The 23054-nt window shown below is 37.3% G+C and overlaps 1 protein-coding gene across 2 annotated transcripts in view; it reads right to left on the bottom strand.

Moving 5' to 3' along the window:
* Positions 1 to 9612, bottom strand: part of LOC114475539 (roundabout homolog 1-like) — a 128725-nt gene extending 119113 nt beyond the window's left edge. For both annotated transcript variants that reach the window (XM_028466434.1, XM_028466435.1), the window contains exons 1-2: positions 9495 to 9612; positions 5252 to 5332 (exon numbers count right to left, since the gene is read on the bottom strand). In XM_028466434.1, the coding sequence (XP_028322235.1) occupies positions 5252 to 5332; positions 9495 to 9579 (166 nt within the window). In that variant the 5' untranslated portion in view covers positions 9580 to 9612. The remainder of the gene's footprint in view (positions 1 to 5251; positions 5333 to 9494) is intronic.
* Between the last annotated feature and the right edge of the window lie 13442 nt (positions 9613 to 23054).

The raw sequence follows: 23054 nt of genomic DNA, 5'->3' as shown, positions 1-23054 counted from the left end.
AAGTACTTTTCATCAATGGGAAAACGTGTTCCTCTATAGTCTGTACCCACCCTCTAGCCTTCTCAGATGTAAAGTTTAGTGTTTTTTTTGTTGTTTTCTTTAGTGCTGACATGTCTGAGTTCCAAATTTTCATACAATTTTTTTTTTTTTTTTTTTTTTTTTTTTGTGATTGAAGCCACTTTTTATATTGAGTAATACAGATGAAAATCTACTGCCATTCTTATTTATGTACTGTATTTATATATTTTTATCACCACTCTGATTTTGTTATTCGACCACTAAACTCATTTTGGGAAGCTGTAAGTCAGATTGTTCATATACGCTCTATAATCTAACAATGTATTATCACTGAATTCTCTAGTCTCTGCAAATGGATTGGCTGATCGTTAATGATGTAAAACATGTGTCAATCCCGAGGCCCGGGGACCAAATCTGGCCATTTAGAGCATCCGATTCAGCCAGCAGGAGAAAGTAAAAATGACAGCGAAAACATGATGCATTTTGTAATAATAATTACCAAATAATTCAGTTGTAAATTGCTGTTGAAGGAACTTTTACCAAAATCCTGCAATTTTTCTCAAATTATTCCACAAAATCTCCCTGAATTAAATACAAATTGGTCGAAAAAAATAAATAAATCATAGGATATTTAAGTTTCTGTCACTTATTGCTTAGATATCGTTGATGCCTTCCATACTTTGTGTCTAATTTATAACTGAAAGGGCTATCTTGGGCACATTAATATTGAAATTGTTTGTTTTCCAGCCTAAAACCTGCGACCCACTTGTGATCCAACTGGTCCGTATTTGGCCCTTGAACTAAAATGAGTTTGACAGCCATGATGTAAATGTTCTGATTCACCAGTCCAAAGGTGTTCTACTGTTGTGAATGCAGAAGCCTTTGATCTATAGCTTTAAGCCAATACAATGTGGTCATCGAAGAATGTGTGTGATAAGAGTAAAGTGTTACGAGTAAGGTGGATCAATGCTTCCATGCTGGTTACACTATCTTCTGACCCTTCCATGTAAATGCCGCAGCATTAATTCACCAACGGCCGATTGTTTGAGCTCTAGCCACAGGAGGTGTTCTCAGCTGATATTAGGAGCATCCAGCATTCCACCATGAAAATGTATTAGATCCACAATTTTTACAACTATTGGACCTATACCAACAACGTTTATCTAACTTCACGCATGCTGATCCTGCACAATATGCATGCACGTGCACAGCAAAACAGAAAAAAAGACAAATTATACTCTATGACGATACCAATATCAATCTGATCCGATATCAGCATGAATCATACATACAGTATACTGTACTTTTGTTACTTATTTTGTTCTTTGGAATGTTAGAACCAGCTCAAGAGAAGAATTGGAGTGAGAAAAACTGTCCCATATACATACATTTTAACTTTAAACATGAAAATATTTTACAATTGAATAAAATGAATTATTAGATCCTAAAAGATCCAATAAAAACAGAATATATATATATATATATATATATATATATATATATATATATATATATATATTTTTACAATACTAAATAACCAGTAGTAGCTTGCACATAAGCATATTCCACAATTTAATAGAATAAATATAAATTAAATTATAAGACCCTGAAAAATAACAACAATAAATCCAATAAAACGGAATTATCTATCTGAGTGCTTGTATCACGGATTTTAGATGCTGGCCGATATAATCCGATCTTTTTTTCTTCTTCTTCCAGATGTCTGACCGATATCCGATATAAATGTCAGATTGGGACACCCTAACATGTTCTGCTGTGTTTTAGCCTAGGTTGGGTTTTTAAATGCATCATCACAGGTCAAAGTTCTGCTCGCATCCCAAAAAGTTTTAAATCATAATTATATACAAAGTCCAGAAGCATCAAGACTACGTCACACAATAATTGAAAAAGAGATCCCTTCACACTCCAGCTTTTCAATACAACTGTCTGTTACAGAAGAAGCCTCATCCATAGCCTCCTCGCCTCAGATTGTTTGATTGCTCATTGTGCAGCTCTGCTGGTGGTGAATGCATCATCTCAGTGAGACAAGACATCATTGTTGCTAAACGGAAATACAGTAAATAACAGCCTCAGGGTCACCACAAGCCCTTCAGAAACCTTTTTATTCTGCTTGCTGTATGATTTTTGCTACTTTACTCTATTTTTCCATTTGTTTTACTCATCCAGTGTATACGAATAATCACTACTGCTGCATATGAACCATTATGGACCAAACACAATCAATGGATTTCACTTGTGTTGGAAGAATCACAGAGGAGAGTTGAAGGCCAAGTAACTACGGTTCGGGTTCATCAATGAATCTTCGTCCCCACGTGGTATTAATACGACAAAAGGAAGTTATGTAATGTTGTATACTGTATGTTATATAAGTGCAGTTTTATTTTTATTTTTCCCCACATTTTTTTGTGTATTTCAGTCATCACTTCCCAATCGCAACATTTCGACGAACAGATGGTGAAAAATGACATGATGACAAACAGGCCTTTGCAACAGCAGTGTACAGAAAATGGCGTCGATTCATAAGGGAGTGTGCCAAGCTTTCAGAGCTATTTTCTTTTATTTATTTATTTATTGATTTATTTTTGCATTAGTGAGCAGTTGCTTACTGCCAAAATAGGAATACCTAAAAAAAAAAAAGAAAAAGCATAAATACCAAAACATTATATATTCTGGAAAAAAACATTAATCACACAAAAAAAACAAACTTAGCATCTGTTTGTCATATATTAATTTCAGTCTATTGTTTTGGTTGCATTTGAGATGGTCAAGCATGAACAGTGGATAAAACAGCACTCATTACCTACTGTTGTCATATTTTACTGTTATCTGTGACTATTATTATTTCACTTTCCAGCACAACTGACAGCTCCAGCTTTACCCTCTTTTTTTTTCTTGTTTATATCATTGCTTATTTGTTGCCACCTCTCGCTGAGCATCACTCCAGTCAGGCAGGCAAAACAGAGAAAAAAAGATTTGCCTTCACCTTGCAGCACTACAGTCCAATTTGCAAATGCAGAAGCTCTCCATGTGTTTTTATCCGTCTTCCCACAAATTGGGAAAACTGGCAGCAGTGATGGCCTTATCGTGAGTTGGATTTGCTTTCAACTTCAAACAAACTGCTTCTTTATTCCTTGCTGTGTCACAAACACATTCGAATATGAAAAAGGCTTAACTGGTAAAAAGGAAATAGATCAAAAATCGTTCTTCACGCCACACGAGTCCCATCCACTGGGAGACAGCAGAAGCTCCAATTTACGATGGAGACCTGAAACTCCAAACCAGTAACACTGAAGACAAAAAAATAAAAATAAAAATTGGGAAAACGATTTGATTATCTTGTATGTGTTGGATTGCATCCCTAGTTTCATGTTGTCTATGAAAACGTAGAGGGCTACAGTGAATAATAATAACCCTCTCTTTAACCCTCCTATTATCCTTGGAGTCAATTTGACCCTTTTCAATGTTTATCATTCAAAAAATAATAGTTTTTTGCTTCATATTTCATGACTTTTGATAATTTGATGGGTACAAATGATTAAGCATAAAATTATCATGATTATAGTTTTTCAATGTGCTGAACACATATTGCACACATTGATGTTCCTTTGGGGTCAATTTGACCCTAAGCTGTTTTAGCTGTGTTAAACTTGTCTTGCCCATGTGTGACCTAACATCCCCACACCTGCAGGTGCAGAGTTGATACTTTTGAGTTGATTTGAGAAGATTTGGAGGAAAGATTTTCAAGATACATTAACTCTAAAAATTTGACCTGATGGTGGTCATATCATTGACACAACCAATAGGGTTCATACTTTTGTGGTCATTAAAGTTTTCAGTTAATTTGAGAACATTTGGATAAAAACTATTTAAGTTGCAACACATTCTCAGTCTTTGGCGTCACTATGTGACGTTAAGGTTCGGCCCGTGGAAACAATTGTTTTTATGATATTTCTAGTGAGAAATTTACCCATAACTTATGGCTAGGGTTAGGTTTAGGGTTAGAAGTCTTATTTTGAAAAGTTGTGGTGAAAAAAAGCTTACGCACCCTTAGCATCGCCAAGGGTACGTCGATATATGACGAGTTGGGAGTGAGACTGGAACTTCGAAAGTTTGGCCTGATGGTAGCACTAGATAACATGTCAAGGTTTCATTATCAAGGGTTTATTTATGTATTCAACAAATAAACAAAGTGCCTGACAGAAAAACATAGGTAACAATTTTCTGAAAGTCATTTTCTGGAGGCAAATATCCCTGGGGTCAGATTGACCCCAAGGGTAAAATATGTTCATATATCTGAGGATAAAAGGAGGGTTAATATTTAATTGGCATTTCAAAGTATAGCAGGAAACCTATTTTAATTTGAAAGGTGGAATAAAACTTTGGTCATACATGTGGCCAGTTTTGATGCACATGGTATAGAGACTTGTTGAGGGCAGACAGTGTCTATTGGTACAGTTACCGAAGTACAAGTACATAGTGTCTTAGGGTTAGTGTTAGGGTTAGTCTTAGGGTTAGAGTTAGGCTTAGGTTATAACCCAATATCATAACAATTTTTAGGTTTAGGGTTAGGGTTAGGTTTAGGGTAAGGTTCAGTCTCAGTCACGTGACCTAAACTGGCCAAATAGGGGCGCTGCGTATGAATAGAATGTCGGTATATGGATACGGCAACTGTACGGATAGCCACTGCCTTGAAAGAACCAGATAGAAAAGCCACACAAGCAAAAAACATAGGCATACAAAACAGGGGTTCTTCTGGCTACCAGGATTGAACCATGAACTTTGTTCTGATGACGTGACATCAGTAACCTCCATTCCCTTGTGCTGGGAGGGCCCCTCTTATAAGTGAAAAGCCACAGCAAAAAAAGGGGGGCATTGATCTCTCCTGCCTTTGGACTCTCTTTTCTGCAGCTGCTGAACTGGTGTTAAGGTGAAGTAGTGCCTTTGTCAGCAGAAGGAAGTATTACAGGAAATGGGCTTTATCTCTCACAGGACAAATACAGATTCAGCACACGCTCGTTGACACTTTCAAGGTCAATCTTAGACTCTTTAGAAGTAACCAAAAAAAAAAAACACCATCACACAAGTTGAAAGATGACCTCCAAACGTTTACTTTGATTCAAAAGGCCTGACATAAGAAGTGGGATTTGTAAAACATGGATTATGTAAATGACAGTGAACATCGGGGACTTTCGTCAATGATCTTGAACCTTACCTTTATATCCAGGGTCGTTGTCTCCCCCTACTTCTCGCTCAAATTCAAAAGGTTGGGTGGTTCCTTTGTGTGCGTCCACATCTGTTTGAGTGGATCCAAAATACAGCAAGTCAATGATTGTACATAAAAAATAGAAAATTGAGAAGTGTTGAAAATGTTGCACTGTGGCCTAAGGCACCAATACATTATGTATTTGACTGTTAGTGAGTTAATAGACAATTCAGCGAGAGTATGATCCTAAATGTACTGTTTGTGCAGATAATAAATTTATTGCAAACAAATGGATTCCTTCCTCTTTTTTTCATTTTTAAAACTAAAGGAAAAAGCATTATTTCTTTAATTCAGAAAATGGCTGGTACATAGTTTAGTCTTTGTAAACAGAAATCGATAAAATTCCTTACATGCAAAACAAAGTTTTTATGATATTTCCTATTTTGGGGGGAAATTATATATGTATTTCTTAGATAGAATAGAATAGAATATTCACATTTGCAGCAAAAAGAGCAGGCAGTAAGAAGAAAAATAAATACTAACATAGGATAATAGTGCAAAATGCAAGACTGTAGGACATACATAAATTAGAAAAACAACAATAACAGCAGAAAAAAACAACAAATGTACAAAACAGATAGATAGATAGATAGATAGATAGATAGATAGATAGATAGATAGATAGATAGATAGATAGATAGATAGATAGATAGATAGATATAATTTGCTTAATGGCTTTATGTTAGGCAAGGCAAGGCAAGGCAAATTTATTTGTATAGCGCATTTCATACTCAAGGCACCTCAATGTGCTTTACATGATAAAACATTCAATTGTTTCAAATCAATAATAACATTTAAAATCATCAGTAAAATCAATTAAAATCATCAGTAAAATCAATTAAAATCATCAGTAAAATCATCATTACATCAACAACATGACAAAAAATCTCCCTCTCAATCATATGCAGTAGAGAAAAAAAGTGCCTTTAACTTTGATTATAAAATGTTCACATTAGATGCTGACTTCAGCTCTGCTGGCAGTTTGTTCCACTTCTTTGCAGCATAACAACTAAAAGCAGCATCACCATGTTTACTGTGAGCTCTGGGCTCCACTATCTGACCTGTGTCCATAGATCTGAGAGACCTGCTGGGTTCATACCTGACTAACATGTCACTGATGTATTCTGGACCAAACCCATTCACAGATTTATACACCAGCAGCAGAACTTTAAAGTCTATTCTGAGGCTGACTGGGAGCCAGTGTAAAGACTTTAAAACTGGAGTAATGTGCTCTGACCTCTTTGTTCTGGTTAAGACCCAAGCTGCAGCGTTCTGAATCTGTAGCTGTTTGATGCTCTTTTGGGGGATTCCTGTCAGAAGACCATTACAATAGTCCAGTCTGCTGGATATAAAAGCATGGACCAGTTTCTCCTGATCTTTCTGAGCCATTAAACCTTTCACTCTGGAGATGTTCTTTAGGTGGTGGAAGGCTGTTTTTGTGATGGATTTGATCTGACTGCTGAATGTCAGATCTGAGTCAATCAGAACACCAAGGTTTTTGACTTGGTCTTTAGCTTTTAAAGATCGAGACTCAAGATAATTGCTGACAGCAGTCCTCTTTTCCTTGTTACCAAAGACAATCACCTCCATCTTGTCATGGTTTAGGTGAAGGAAGTTTTCACTCATCCAGCAGTTTACTTTTTCTAAACAGTCACACAACACCTCAATGGGACCATAGTCATCTGGGTTCAGTGATAGATATAGTTGTGTGTCATCTGCGTAGCTCTGATAATCAACCTTACAGTTCTGTAAAATTTGTTCTAAAGGAAGCATATAAAGACTAAACAGAAGAGGTCCAAGAACAGAGCCCTGAGGAACCCCACAGGACATTGGTAATCTGTCTGATTCAAAGTTTCCAATGCTTACAAAATAGCTTTGCTCCTCCAAGTATGACTTAAACCATTGCATTACTTTTCCATTTAGTCCAACCCATGTTTGCAATCTGTGCAACAAAATTGTATGATCTACAGTGTCAAATGCAGCACTTAGATCCAACAGAATGAGAGCAGATACTTTTCCTGAATCAGTGTTCAACCTTATGTCATTGATCACTTTGATAAGAGCAGTTTCAGTGCTGTGATGAGAACGAATACCTGACTGAAATTTATCAAATATTTTGTTGAATGTTAAGAATTTACTCAGTTGGTTGAAGACCACCTTCTCAATGATCTTGGCCATGAATGGAAGGTTGCTGATTGGTCTATAGTTAGCCAGTATAGAGGCATCCAGTGTTCTCTTTTTTAACAGAGGTTTCACAGCAGCTACTTTCAGGGATTTTGGTACGGTGCCTGATTGGAATGAGCAGTTAATTATCTGACACAAATCAGTGACAATTGACTTTACAACAGTTTTAAAGAAGTTTGAGGGTATTGTGTCAAGGCAACACGTTGACGGATTCAGCTGCTGATAAGTCTCCTCTATTGTTTTTGGGTTCACTGTAATAAACTCTAACATTGTAGTTGACTCATCCCTCAGTGGTTGAAGCTGTTCAAGCTTTTTGTGATTTTGCTGGTTTGTTCTGATGTTTGACCTTATTGATTGTATTTTTTCATTGAAATATACAGCAAATTCATTGCATTTTCCAGCTGACAGTAATTCAGGGGCTATCTGATCTGGGGGGGTTGTGAGCTTTTCAATTACAGAAAACAACGTGCGAGAGTTGTTGACATTTTTGGCAATAATTTCAGAAAAATATTGCTGCCTTGCTTTGAACAAGCCATCATTGAATTTTTGCAGACTTATTTTGTACAGTTCTAGATGAATTTGTAGTTTTGTTGATCTCCATTTATGCTCAGCTCTTCTACAGTCAGATTTCAAATTCTGCATTATCTCAGTCCTCCTCCAAGGTGTTTTCTGTGTGTTTGGTTTTCTCTTAGTTTTGATTGGAGCCACCACATCTATGACATTACAGACTTTTCTATTATACTCATCCAGAAGATCATCAACTGTCTCAGCACTCAATGTTGGTGTCATTGCTATGGCTTCGCAGTTCCAGAAGGTTGTGTGTTGACCTCATTAGAGCCAGATCCTAGGTCATTCAGCAGTGGGGCGAATCGATTACCCAGTTCTACATGAAACTGGGTTTGTGACTTGGTGATACTCCTGCCTTTAGCAGATGTCCACTTTTGTGCCTGGGCAGACAAGGGAGTTGATGTTGAGGCTGCAGTCTGCGAGGCCAGTGCAGGCCAGTCCCTCTCATTATTGATATCAGGGCGCTTTGCTCGGCCCGTTAGCCTTTGAAGTGGATATGACTTTTTCTTAGGCTTAGCTCCCAGGGTAATCCAAGGAGGACTCGCACCTGTTGGCTTATCAACGGGAACAGGATCCTCCCTAGGCCTGATAGCTTTGTTAGCACGGGCTGGTAGCGAGTTAGCTTTATCCACTCCGCTATTTTGAAACAGCGGCACAGTCGTATCATTATCATATCCACAGTGCCCATTAACCTCAATGTTTACTTGTATTCCTCGCACGGTAGTGTCCAGTTCAGTAATCTTTTGGAGAAGACTGCTGTATTCTGTTGTGGAAAGAGCCATTCTTCTGCTAGTTAGCTTGCTACTTGTAGCTAGCTAGCTTGCTACTTAGCTTTCCAGTTGAGCCAGCAAATAAAAAAGCAGTAGATGATTACCTCAGAGCCAGAGTCAGATGGTAAATGATAGAGTTTGATGTTGAGGTATCGTATCATTTCTCAGAAGAAAAAGTTCATGTTTAGTAAATAAATTCCTCTGTGAGCTCCGCTCTGCTCTTTTGCTGCTGTCAGCTCAGCTGCCGGAAGTCCGGAAGTCCAGCTACTCCTCACGGATGCTATCACATAAAAATCTAATGTGTGTGCATAGATTAGAGAAATAATTTAAATTTAGTAGAATTAAAGACTAAAAATGTCATTATATATTTAATTATAAAGGTAGCAGGGGGACTGACGCTGACACAAATTATAGCCAGATATATTTCACATTAAAAAAAAAACTGTGTCCAAAACATAAAAACGTGCTGAAGTGAAGGTTTGTGAGGTTTAGTGAAGAAAGGATTGTGCAAAGGTTTTTGAATGCCACACATACACACATACTACTTATTTTAGGCCTGTTTGGCCACAAGAGGGAAGCAGAACGCCCCATAAGAAAAAGAAGGTGATGGTGTTTTATTGTCTAAATACTTATTTTCAGCCAACCCTCTGTATCCCATCAGGGCTTCTCACCTGATGAGGTGTCCACCCCATGGCAGTGGTCCAGCTGGCAAACATAAAGCAGGCCAATAAGAAAGAATTGCTGAAAAGCCAACATGGTCCCAAATGGCTCTGGATGCCTTCGGAAAAAAAGATCCTAATAAATGTGGGACAAAGAGACAAGGGGAGATTGTCAATATCTTGTTAGGACATCATATACCACACTGAATAGGATTTGTCATGCTGTCACAATGAAGAATCAATGCCCACTGCTGATTTTTTATTTTTTATTTATTTATTTTTTTGCTTCTTGGTGCAAATGTCGTTCTGAAAACAATGCAGTAAAAGTCTCATCATTTGAGATTCATAACGTAAAGATATTTCAACAAACTCTGTGTCGGTTTGAAATCACACATTGTCTCTCTCTCTCTCTCTCGACCATCTTTCTGCTTGGCAGGCATTTAGAGGCATTTGTGTGAGATTCCACAATAGAAGAAGGAGGCAGGCAGATGGACTTCTCTGAAACTCACCCAGCAGGCAGCCAAACTCTGGGCCTGCCTCTTATAGTCTTCATCAGTCCACAGTTTGCTCTTAAGAATTCTGGGGTCTCTGGATTGCTTTTCTCGTCATGTTTTTAGAGTGCACTTTCAACTACGGTAGCTTTCTGTGTGTTTGTGTGCCAAACAGTGCATCTTCATTGGTTGTCATCAAGGACTCCATCAAAATGTGATGTGCTCATGCATAAAGCAAGTCTACCGTGCAGTCATGCTCATATCTACCTGCTGTACAACTCATCAGAACCTCAAAACAACTGTGCGTCTTCACACACACGCGCACACACACACACGGCAGAAAATGCTCTCTTGCTCTCAAGCGGGTTCGCAGATGAGCTTCAATGGCAGCAGGCATGGAGGAAAGGGAAGTCAGCTCTACTGATCAGCCATCTGTGTTACAAACAGCTTTGTAACTCATCCTGGCCGTCTGATGGACAGCCAGATTCCCGGGATGCATTGGCAGCCTGTGGCCATCAACTTCTATGCACCACTTTAATTGTTGGGAATGCTGTCCACCAACAGCCAGCCCGCTACATTTGCCAACACTTCAGCAAAATGTTTTTAAAAACTTCCTTTATTCAATGATGTGAAATGAGTTAAGATTTACTTTGCACACTAAAATCCTTAATTTGTGATTTTTCAAAAATAAAAATGAAAACAATCTTTTTGTATTTAGAATTAGGTACCAGTAAATGTTGGACGAGAATACCTCTAATTGACCTGGCTTCAGTTAAGATAGAGCAAATACAAACAAAACATTTTTGTCAAAAGAATTTCAAGTATTTTATATCACATTACAAATATATAAAATGTGATTTAGTTGCAAAGCAAATGATAGCAACACAAGAGATACAGTTCTCAAAATCTACTTCATAAATGTGTGACTTTACACCAGGAAAACTGGCGTTCAAAACATTATTTTGGCGGTGGCTATGGGTTAGGTACGGTTGGCGTATCAATATGCTGACATTCTATCCGTACGCAGCGTCCCTATTTAGCCAGTTTAGGTCACGTGATAGGTCAGTCATTGGCCAGTTTAGGTCGAGTGACTAAGACTAAACCTTACCGTAAACCTAACCCTAAAAATTGTTGCAATTTTGGGTCATAACCAAACCCTAAACTTAACCATAAATCTAACCCGAAGCCTAAACCTAACCCTAAGATGCTACGTACTTGTACTTTGGTAACCGTACAAATAGCACCAGGGGTTGTCCATAGAGCAACTGTACTAATAGACATTTTCAATTAATTTTGGGGGGATGGTTTTGGAACTCACGGCAATAAAATGTTATAAACAATCTAATTTGATAAACCACTGATAATGAAATCCCACTTGTATTTAATAAAAACAGTTGAAGCAATTCAATCACTGAGCCATGGTCCAATGACCTCTAAGGTGAATGATTGATTCAAATAACCTTTATATAAGTAAAAGCCAGTTGACCAAAACTAAGCACATACTTCAAAATGAAGTACTAGTAGAGCAGGACTATGGTTGATATCGCTGATAAAACTGCTTTCCACAGAAGACAGCTAAACTGAAAGACTATTATTTGTCAGCTTTACAAATGGGAATTTTTCAATTTATGCTTGTGGAGGTCAACATGTTTAACAAACTGGGACGTAATCGTTACTGTGTAAGTAAGCCATTCAGGTAGCTCCAGCTGGTTTTAGACTCGTTTAAAGGCATCGAATTGTTCTGATCGTAGCGTCGACATGCCCATTTTAAGATGTCTTCCTTGTTCAGTTGGAAAGCATATGTGTAGTAAGATGGCCTTCCAAAAGAAGTAAAGTCTGATTTCTCATTTCAATTAAGTGCAACGACAAAATCCACCTATCATGTTCTTGGTCTTTTTAGGAATAACGTCATTACGCCCAAGTAACTGGATGATATGTAACTATGCTTTAAAATGTTGGAATGAAATTTTATTTCACCATAATGTTACACTGGATCAGAAATACTTAGGGGTAATCATTATAAGCTGAGAAGATGATACGTGAATGCTGATTGGCTGAAATCGCCAAAATGGCCATGCCCACATATTGAGGAATATCACAAGTATTTTTGGCTAAAACTTTATATAAATAACTCCAAAGACATTTCCTACACAAATAAGTAACAAAGTTGTATTATTCAGCTTTAGACCTATCATCTAAGGTGCATTCATGTGATGTGTTGCTTATCTCTTTAAACGTTACTTTGTTTTTTTGTAAACAATTAACAATGAAACTGGTGTATTAAATGTCTGTAATGTGTTATCAGTCACACTTCACTTGACTTTTATACATAAGGCTGACATTACGCTCTCATTAGCATGAATACGGTGTCATGAAGGCTGTCATTAAGGTGTCAATATGTGTCATTCGCTAAGTTATGACAACTTTTGCTAAATTATGACACCTTTGGAGCTATGTTGGCATTTTATGGGTTAAAGGAGCATAGGGCAGGATTCAGAAATCAGACTCCATAGTGACACTAGGGTGGTTAGTGGAACTGCAGCCATCAGCCAAACCACCGCGGGGGCGCGCATCAACTGATTGTTGATCACCGGAGCACAGCTGATTAGATACTGTGGATAAAGGATGGACACCCGATCGAACCCTGACGGCACCAGATGGGTCAGGTTTGGACAAATATTTAGAACTGGTGTTCGGGTTCGGTCACATAATGTTGTTTGCGCGCAGTCTGAAGTGAGTGTAGTAGCAGCCACAGCTAATCCGCGGTGGATGTAGAATGGAGCAGAGGACCATTTTAAAGGAATACACTGTTGAAACATTCCTTTCACTGCACAATAACATGGATTATCTTTTTCTTTGATACATGGATATATGTAAATATATTTGATGGGTGTCTTGTGTGCACTGCGCCCCTGTTTGTTTCACTTTCGCTTGTTACCTGTGCGCTGATCTGATATTGACATTAATAGTTGTTTGTTAATAAAATCGGTGCTAACCACTTAAGTAAACGCACATGTCATTTCTTTGAGAAAAAAAATTAGGTTTTCACTGTTGGGTCGGACTCAGACGAGAAAATGTGGCCCGATCCCCACTTTAACTGTGACACGGTTATTTATCTACTCTCCGTTCATTGACTGTTTACTGCAAGACCAGTGCACATGCCTCTGCGTACATCTGTGGAACCAAACAGTAATTTAGTCCACTGTGCTTGTCTCTAAGCCATCTTTTTTTTCATTCTTTTTTATTTCCGGGTTATTGGGACGGTTCTCCGTCGTGAACGTACCAGTGTCATTTGATGTCACCATCAGTGTCATTTGACTTCACGTCCGCAGAACTGGGCGGGAAAATCTGACTCCGAAAAGCAATAGAAAATGTATCGCAATCTTTTTAAAGCAATAGGTAGAAATATGTGTGGACTCATTCTCTTTGGATTAGAGCGCTTCATCACCCATTAGCAGTAAAAAAAATTAAAATGAATGTTTATTTTTTCTCAAATCCTGCCCTATGCTGCTTTAAGTAGATGGAAAGGTAGGGTTAGGGGTTAGGTTTGGGTGCAGGGTTAGGTTAGGGTGCAGGGTTAGGGTTAGGGGTTAGGTTAGGGTGCAGGGTTAGAGGTTCGGGTAATGAACATCACTTCATGACACCTTATTCATGCTAATGATGTGTCTTGTCATAAGGCAGCGTAATGCTAGCCTTTATGTAATAAAACGTCAAGCGAAGTGCTACTGTTTTCTATGTAGGATAATGGAGAAGATCAAGACAATATATAAACAATTTTATATATATTGAATTAACTCATATTCTCATGTTAACATGGGTTTATCCACCAAGACAACAGTTTGATATTATCATTGTTATTGGTGACAACAAGTATTTTTGTTTGGCAGCACCATTTAACAGCTTTAGTCAGAATTTTTGTATTCAAAAAACCAAACCTTAAAAAAACTGAATATACAGTATACAAATGCATTTATTTTTTTCTAATAATGCATCCATTCAAGATAATGCATTTTTGTTTTTACTGCAGTGCATTTTTAATAAAATTGGACAATTGGACAATCTACAATGCAGTACTTTTTGTATTTAGTTTTGCTAGGTTTTTTGAGTTACTCACAGATGATGATGCAATTAACTACAAAAAAAGAATCTTAACAACTGTGGTTTACTTCCACTGCTATGGCTTTAAGAGAATGTATAATAGATTCTTGAAAAAAGGTTGGTTGTAAAGGAAAGTGTGTTTGATCCGAGCCCTGATTATAATGCACTATATTTCCACTACTCTAGCAAAAAACGTGGAAATCTCAAAAGCCATAAGACAGAAATAATCAAATTTTGACGATACAATCTTCATTTTGAAACCATTTGTATTGAAATGTGCATAAACATAAACATATTATGAATATAATGAGTATGGGGAATTGTTTTTTGCAGAGTGCTCAATAATAACTGTGGATGGTAATAACATTACACTTTAGTTTTAGCTCACATATTATTTAGAATACATCAAAAAGCGTCAGGCAAAAGAGGAGATGTAGAAGTGGGAAAAGTATATTACGAGCATAATGTGATTTCAAAAGATGTCGAGGCAGATCCCTGATGGGGAAAATAGCAGTGGAATGAAAGGAAATGCTGACAATAAGCTTTTAATTTGTGCACAAAGATGCTGTCACACCAAGAAACAACAGAAAAGTTGAAGTTGATGTGCTCTATTAAGATAGCAGTGCTTTTGGTGTGCATATGCAAGAATTTGTGTCAGGTATAATACTCTCCTGCTTTCTTCGTGAAAAAAGAATGAGTTTAGAGTCAGTATCGACATCCTCCTGAGACACGAGGATAACATTTTCCTTTAACAATTTTTCGTCCTTAAAACCAGTGAAAAAATGTGGAGTACACCCCTGTTTGCACATGTTCTAAGGCAGACATGGGCAGCTAGCGGCCCGGTGGCCACATGTAATCTAATTCCCAAAAAAAATTGTAATTCAAGAAGTTGGAAGGAACATGAATCCCAACATAATACACAAATGCACCAAAAAAAAAATACAAAAATACACAAAATGATTCATAAAACCCAAAATGACAACAAAGACAGACAAAAAACTACTTAAAACAAAGAAAATGACTACAAAAACACACAAAACACATAGAATAGCTCCAAAGACACACAAACTGTTCACAAAATTACACAGAACGATAGGAAAATACAGAAAACAACAACAAAAATGCATAATATTACGCACAAATCAACAAAAAAGACACACAATTTCACCAAAAACACACAAAATGACTCCAAAAACACACAAAATGACTAAAAACTGACAAAACATGAAAATCACACACACACAAAAAAAAAATCTGCTGTATTAATGCTCTGATTGGTCATTATTCTAAATGTCATGAATATTGATCATGTGGCCCTCGGATCAGATACAGTCACATGTTTGTGGCCCCCGCTGTGATAGAGTTGCTCATCCCTGCTCAGTATTGGATCAAATCTGCACTGCAAACTAGTGGGGAGCCGCTAATATGCTGGAGCCAGTCTTCCTGGGTATTATTATCACTGCTCACTCTGTAACACGTTGTCAATAACATAGACTAGAATTCCCCCTTTTCCCCAGCAGACAGATCTCATACTGTACAGAGCAGTGGAGCATGAATGAAATGAGCTTTCTGCACTCCACACACAGGCGCGCACTGACATCCGTTCATTTCTTCCCCTTCTTACATCAAATCCTAAGCACTTGAAGACTGACGTGTGCAATGCAATATGTTTCCAAGTGCATGAAGCCAGATATGTAGCGTAGAAGAAGCATATTTCCTGCAAAACTGTATACTTTAATGAAAAAGCAGCCCTATTTCAGCACTTTTATATATTTCACCTGTGGCACTTTGCAAAAATGCATTATTAAATGTCTCACGTGAATGAGATTGTTGAATGCTTCAGTTATGTAAATCATATCATATAAATGTAAATGCTCTGTTTATGAGCATGGTCATGTTTTACTTGTTTGAATCCAAAGGATTAATAAATAAGTCTTGGTTCAACACCAGCAGGGTGCAAAGGGAAATCAATGGCTAACACTGACGTGTTCGGGGTCTAAATGGAGGAAAATATATATAGTGTGGCATGCTATATACAAAGTTTTGCACATCGCATTTTTCACAGTTTTTTTTTTTTTTTTTTTTTTTTAATTTAATCTTGCAGTCTTTTGTTCAGATAAGTAAGGTTTTCTGAGTTTTTATCGACACCTGCCTGTTATTGCTCACATATCTTTAGAGGAAATGGACGAGGGCACAGACATAATGCGTTAGATGGCCTATCTGCACAAGACAAAGGATATTAAAACTATAAGGGAAACGTATGTTCTGTCAGGGTTTATTGTATAACAAGTCATAGTCAGCTATACAGTAGGATAAAGCAGCTAGAAAAGGGAAGACTAAAATGAACATCTGCGAAAGGCAGGCATGCTTTAAACCTGTTTGTCTGCTAACTAGAATAACACTTGTCTCCACACATCTCTACACACTCTACTCACATCTGAAATCACTGTAAAAGTCAGAATGGCTTTTCACAGCTAGAATGATGATTGTATATACAGCTGAACAGTGTATTCTTAATAATTTGACATTTTTTGAATTGTGATTTCTCATTGTATTATCTGAAAATTATTATTTTTTTGTTTCAAAAACTCCTGCAATAATCTCACGTACCCCCCAAAAGTAACCCTGTGGGAATCACTTGTTTATATGATTATTCTTTTAATATATGAAATTGTGGACCATAAATATTCAAGTTGTTGGTTCAATGCCTGTTTTTTATGCAGCTACCTGAAGCTTTTTTCCTTCATTTTCTTCAGTGTTATTTGTGATCTTTTCATTGTTCATGATAAAGTGGACAAATAGAATATAGTAATTCATTTATGATATAAACTTCAATGATTACCATTCCTCACACAAATTATTCATTTTATTTTTAATTCTTATTTGACCAAGAAAGCTAAACAAATATAAGTGTGTCTTTAGTTTTTGTGAGCTTTTGGACCTTTCTTTTCTTATTTTGTCAAACCCACCAAACATTGTGCAACCACAGTGGATATTGGTGTATTTGAATTTCGATCATATGACTGCCACTCGCAATTTTCTGAATCATTCAAGTCTAAAAGATATTCAGATTTAGAAACCGGGGCATGAAACAGGCACAGCAGAGGCTAGGACACTTTGATTTTTCCATATTTCAAAATAAAACTTGACTTCTTCTATGCAACTTTTAAAAATATGTATTTAACCATGAAATGTATAAATCAATTAAGTATTTATATTTGAACAGACAACAATATTGTACCAGGTTTAAGATAGTACAGCCCTAGAAATTGTGAATTGCACGTAATAAGAGCTTTTTGTTATACAGGATATTTCTTCAGCCATTCATAGGTAGTCTAATTTATTACACAATCACATTCACAAGTGTAGCATTAAATATCACTTATTTGACAAGTTTTTGTAAACCACGAGTAAGTTTTAACACAACACAACATGGACTTCCTTTGCATCAGCAATAAAATACAATCAAAATCAAATCAATCAAAATAATTCAACTTTCCCCTGGGGACCATAATGCAAAAGCTAATCATGCTCCACACTTAACTGAAATGAATGAATGCTACTCCATAACTTACCTCCACAGGTTATTCCTTCAGTGTCACTGCTCCATCCTCTCAGCTGAAGCCAAAGCTCTACCAATAAGTGTTTGTGGCATGCAAGAAAAACACAAGAATGAAATAGAGAGAAAACAGAAGATATGCAGAATGTATTTTAAAAAACAAGTAGAGAAGGATTTTCAGAGTAAATGCCGAAGGAAGAGCCTAAATAATCCATCTGTGATCTGAGAGACGCTATCAGATGGAGTGCATACAAATCACAACCCTACCTCTGCAGCATCCTTGGTCCAATATCCTCAGGGTCCTAGGTTCTACACTCAGATGGTTTACATGCATGGATTAAGGTTGACACCTCCTACAACCAAGGACAAAAGACAAGATAGTAAACTCAAGCAATGTCTGTTGGATTTTTTGACACAAGAATACAATTTGAAAATGTTATTTTATTCATCATTGTCTATTCTTGCAGTATTTTTCACATGATGCAAGTTTGCACAGTTTCCCCTGTTGTAGAATTACAAAGTTTACCATATACTGGAATTCACTGCATAGCCTTAACTACAGGATATAGTCTTGCATGTCTAAATATGGTGCATCTTAATGCACCAGCAAATTTGATGATGGGATTACTGTGTGCATAAGAGGAAGCATTGCTTTGTGTTTTGTTGTCTGCGAAACTCTATCCCACCGGGTCCACGCATACCTGCAGCAAATCCAGCCAGGCTGTCTCTCGCTCTCACTGAGTCGTATTGAAAGGTTTTTCACCCATTTTCTCCTCTGGAGCTCATTTTTATTCATGTAGTGGGGGGTTCTGAAACCTTTGCATTCTTAGGCCTGCAGGAGGCAGGGAAGCACCCAATTCATCATAAAGATAATAAACACAAACATATATTTATGTGTATATTTTCTTTAATTTTTGCGTTAACCTGATGAGCAAATAGGTTGGTGCCTTTAAAAAATAGCCCTTCCTCCATATGTTCCCACTTTGTTCTTTTTTATTTTACAATAATTGATTTTTTTTGTATTTTAATAATAACTATGTCCACAATGACTGATGAAAGCCTCTTCTGTGTAATGATGCATGTAACAAAAGGAGAATTGATCTGCAACTTTGCTCAACAGATATTCAATCAATCAAGTCTACCACGCACTACTGCGATGGACGCTGATATCTACATAAAATACAATAAATGTAAAATATTTGGTGAAGATCTTAATAGATAGTCAATTCAGTTTGACCACTAAGTACATTTAGAGATTTTTCTAAAATCGCACTTATCCAAATATTAGGAAGCAGGGGAATATTGAGTTAAAAGAAATACTGCCAAAATCTCACAAACATACGCTCAACGATTCAGAAACAAACTCAGTGTGTTTTGCATATACAAAATATAATTCGCAAACTAATGCATTTTGTCTTGCAAATAAGAACCGTGACTATTAAACAAATACACCATGGTTTACATACACAAAGAAACATTTATTTAATTACAAAAAAATATTTAAGTACAAAATATCATCTATCAAAGACAAGAAATATCCTCTAGGGGTATCCTGATCCAATATCAATATCGGATATCGGTCCGATATTAGCCTGAAAACAATCAGATTCATATTTCCAGATTTTCCAATATTTTTTTTCCCAATTCATTTTTTATTTATTTTATTCAATTGTAGAATACTGTAGATATTATGTTGAAGGTTAAAATTTATGTAGCCAATTTGTTACCAATAAATGGGTCCTTTTTTCCCATACCTACTGTTGTTGACTATTGGTCTCTGCTTGAGTAACATCACTTGATCAAGCCTTTTCTAACATTTTTCTTAATCTTTTTATTAAAGAAAAAATATATATGAGTCATGCTGATATCAGATCAATATCGGTATTGGCCGATACGCGAGACTGCAATATCGGTTTCATATCAGAAATGAAAAAGTTGTATCGGGACATTCCTAATATCCTTTCGTTTTGTGTTTTGAGTTGAAAACCACACTGAGTTTGTGAGTCACTGGGCGTGAGTAAATCATGTTTTGTGTGTGTCCGTGTGTTTCTGAGCTTTTAGCAAGATTTTAAATCCATAGGGAATCTGAGCAGTTGAGCCATGCAAACGGAATTTCAGCACCTTAATTTCTCCACCTAAGCAATTGTGTTAACAGCTTTGTGAATTTAAGAAAAAACGACCATCAGTAAACACTGAAAAAACTCAACTATTTGACATTAACGTCATGCATAAATCAAAAAGGCGTGCTCTGTTATGCACTTCCAAATAACAGGGACATAGTGTCTTTTTTTGCTGAGATCTTTTGGCGTAACAACCTGTGGCCCAAAACAATTTTCTTTTCAACTGCACTCTTATCATGAGGAGCACTCTTATCAAGATCCTTCATCTAACTCAGCAGTGTGGTTTTGAATTAACCGCAAGTCAATATCATGGCCATCGATCACGCTGACAGGGGCAGACTTGTGAGTGCGGCATTTGGAAAGATAATCATCTCAAGAGGACACGTGGTCCACTCCAGCCACAGAGGTGCTTTGCTGATTAGAAACACCAAGTAACTTGTGGTGTGAACCTGAGGCAAGACACATGAGCACAAGGGCAAGTGAAAGTCAATGACATTTGTGCCTTTATAATAAAACTCAAGTGACAGAAAAACAGCCAACACATATTTTTCTAGTAGAAATCTTGGTGCATCATGCAGTTATTCACATTACTTGTTAATCTGCTAGTTGTTTAAACGTGATATGGATCAGAGACATAGTCAGAGGTTTTGATTAGCTTGAATCAATCAATTGTTTAATAATTAAGTAATATCTTACGATAGGCAGTGCTGTTGTGATGAAATACCAGCACTGGTGGGATTCGGTCGTAGGCACGAGGCCCATATGCGACCTCTATCAGATCTATTGAAGACACTCTGGACAGCATAATTCCGATGAACTCCGCATCATTATAGCCGCTGACATCCCTATCCCACCACTACGATGTACATTTTAGGATATCCTCAGGTCTCAGAGTGGGGTATCAGGTATCAGGAAAACCTCTGTCATTTGTCAGATCAAACAGACTCATTTCTCAGCAAAACCTCCGTCAGATGAAACGGCTTCACTGTTCACTTCGACTTCACATCCAAACACTCCGTTGTACAGTTGTAGCAGCCGTCACACTGCAAACGGCTAGAGCCATAAATCTGTCTTTTTCAGTCTCCTTAAACCTAATATCCGGAGTTTCTGAGAAATCTGTTTATGTATGATTCTTTTGAAATGTGAAAAAATACCTAACTAGCCCTTCACTATGTTCTACTGGTGGTCATTCGTATACATTAATGTATATAACTCCCTCCTTTGTCCTATAGACCCCTATACAAATGGAAACGATTGCCAAGTGCGCCCAGCCAATAGGCTTCGACTTCCTGTTTTTGAGACTGTCAATCAAAGTGAATGTGGAACTGTGCACGGAAACAAGGCCGTGCGTCACAACAGCAAACAGGTAAATATGATTTTAGCTCTTACATGACCCATAGACCTATAGCAATGCGACCAGATGCAACCTTGTTATGTTCAATGCTGCTGGTACGTTCTCTAGCTAGTGGGCAGGATAACACTACAGTCAGGATCAGTGTTGTGCTAGTTAGTGAAAAAAAGTAACTAGTTACCGCTACTAGTTACTTCATTCACAAAGTAACTCAGTTACTGTTTTGATTACTTAAACCAAAAAGTAATGCATTACTGGAAAAAGTGACTTTTGAGTTACTTAGAATTAAAGAATGTATTATTTATTTTGGGTCATTTGTGTCCATACAGCTTCATATCAGTGCTGTAATAATATAATAATCCACTGTTGATCAACTGCTATAAAACAACCATAAATGCTGTGCATATAAAGCACAAAACAGCTGCTCCAAAATTAAAACTGTAATTTTTCAGCATGAGCACAGTAATGTAAAGTAAGCTGTGCGCATTCCAGGTGCACATTCTGCTGTTGAAAATGCTTATAAAATAAATGTGGAAAAACTAATTCACAGCATTTTTCTCAGCTACACAATGCTAAACATATCAGGTTAATGAGCTGCTGTTAGCAGTGACTCAGCAGTAGCGACAGGCTGCATATTTACAACAACATAAGGTGCAATAGTTTGGCTGATCTGTCCCCGGATAACAGTCCATTAAAGTCCAGCCGCAGCGTTAGCTTTGCTTCACTGATGCATCTTTTGGAGAGAAAAATAATGCGTTTGTTTCCACTCTGAGAAGCACGTCCTGTTCTCGCATTGACTCGCCATGATTGGCGCACGTGATGTAAACAGAAACACGCTGACAATGCTTCTTCTTTTACTGTTTTACCGTGTTTGGCACGGCATCCCGCAAAAATATGTAGCACCACTGTAAACAGGAAGTACACTGCAGCTCGCAAAGTAATGGACTAACGCACCATATAGTAACGGCGTTATTTCTTTAGAAAAATATTGCGTTACAGTACTAGTTACTGTCAAACGTGTTACCGCCCAACACTGGTCAGGATGACAGCACTAGAGACGATAGAGAAACTTTCTTTTGGGGAAAAATGACAGCTTTTAAAAGATGAGAGACCAACATCTGAGCTACCAGACCTTCAGCAAAGGTAAGGTCAGAAAATTGTACGTACTTTTCACAGTGAATGGTACAAAAGGAAGGATTGGCTTTGTGGAGGCTGTTCCGAGTTGTTGTTGTCATTTTCTCCGTGTTTCTGTTTTCAACACAAACAACGGATGTGCTGTCGTGTCATGAGATATAGCTTGGTGGTCTCGATTTGCAACGCCCTACCTACCCAACCCTAGTGGTCACAGCACATCACTGAACTGTTATATAATAGATTTTAAACAAACAGAACATGAATCAACAATGAAGATAAAGTCAATAGGAAAACAAGCACTCATCTAACACAGCTGTGGTCTAGAGGGGACACCCTTTCAAAACAACATTGACAATGTCCGAACCAACAGACCCAGGGTCGGTTATCTTCATCTCCAGCCTCGATTGTAGTATTCCTCAGCATTTTATCCAGCAGTTGTTTCCTTGTGTCCCTCCTCTTTTTGGCATGGAACAAAGCTTCTTCTTTTCAGCCATGTGCACCGTTACATTACGCCAGACATTCTGTTACAGCTAATTAAAGATGACAATTACTGCAATACCAATTATGTACAAGATTGTTGTGATTATTCATCATTATGAGGGGTCTAAGGTGTGTGCTTATTTGATTTATGTGTTGTATGAGCATCAGTATTAAAAGAGAAGGCAGAGTTTTTATTTGTTTTTGTTTTATTTTTTTTTAATTTGGCACTTGGATTCAAACTGTCTTTTTAGTGATAAACTGAGTGTCCCTGGGGTTGGCATATCTGACTTGTGTCGTTTGCTTACGTAAAGCTTTTTGTATCGCTAACAAGATTTGATC

This window comes from Gouania willdenowi, chromosome 14 (genome assembly GCF_900634775.1).
Source record: "Gouania willdenowi chromosome 14, fGouWil2.1, whole genome shotgun sequence".
Lineage (NCBI taxonomy): Eukaryota > Metazoa > Chordata > Actinopteri > Blenniiformes > Gobiesocidae > Gouania > Gouania willdenowi.
This window is presented reverse-complemented; position numbering and strand designations above follow the sequence as displayed.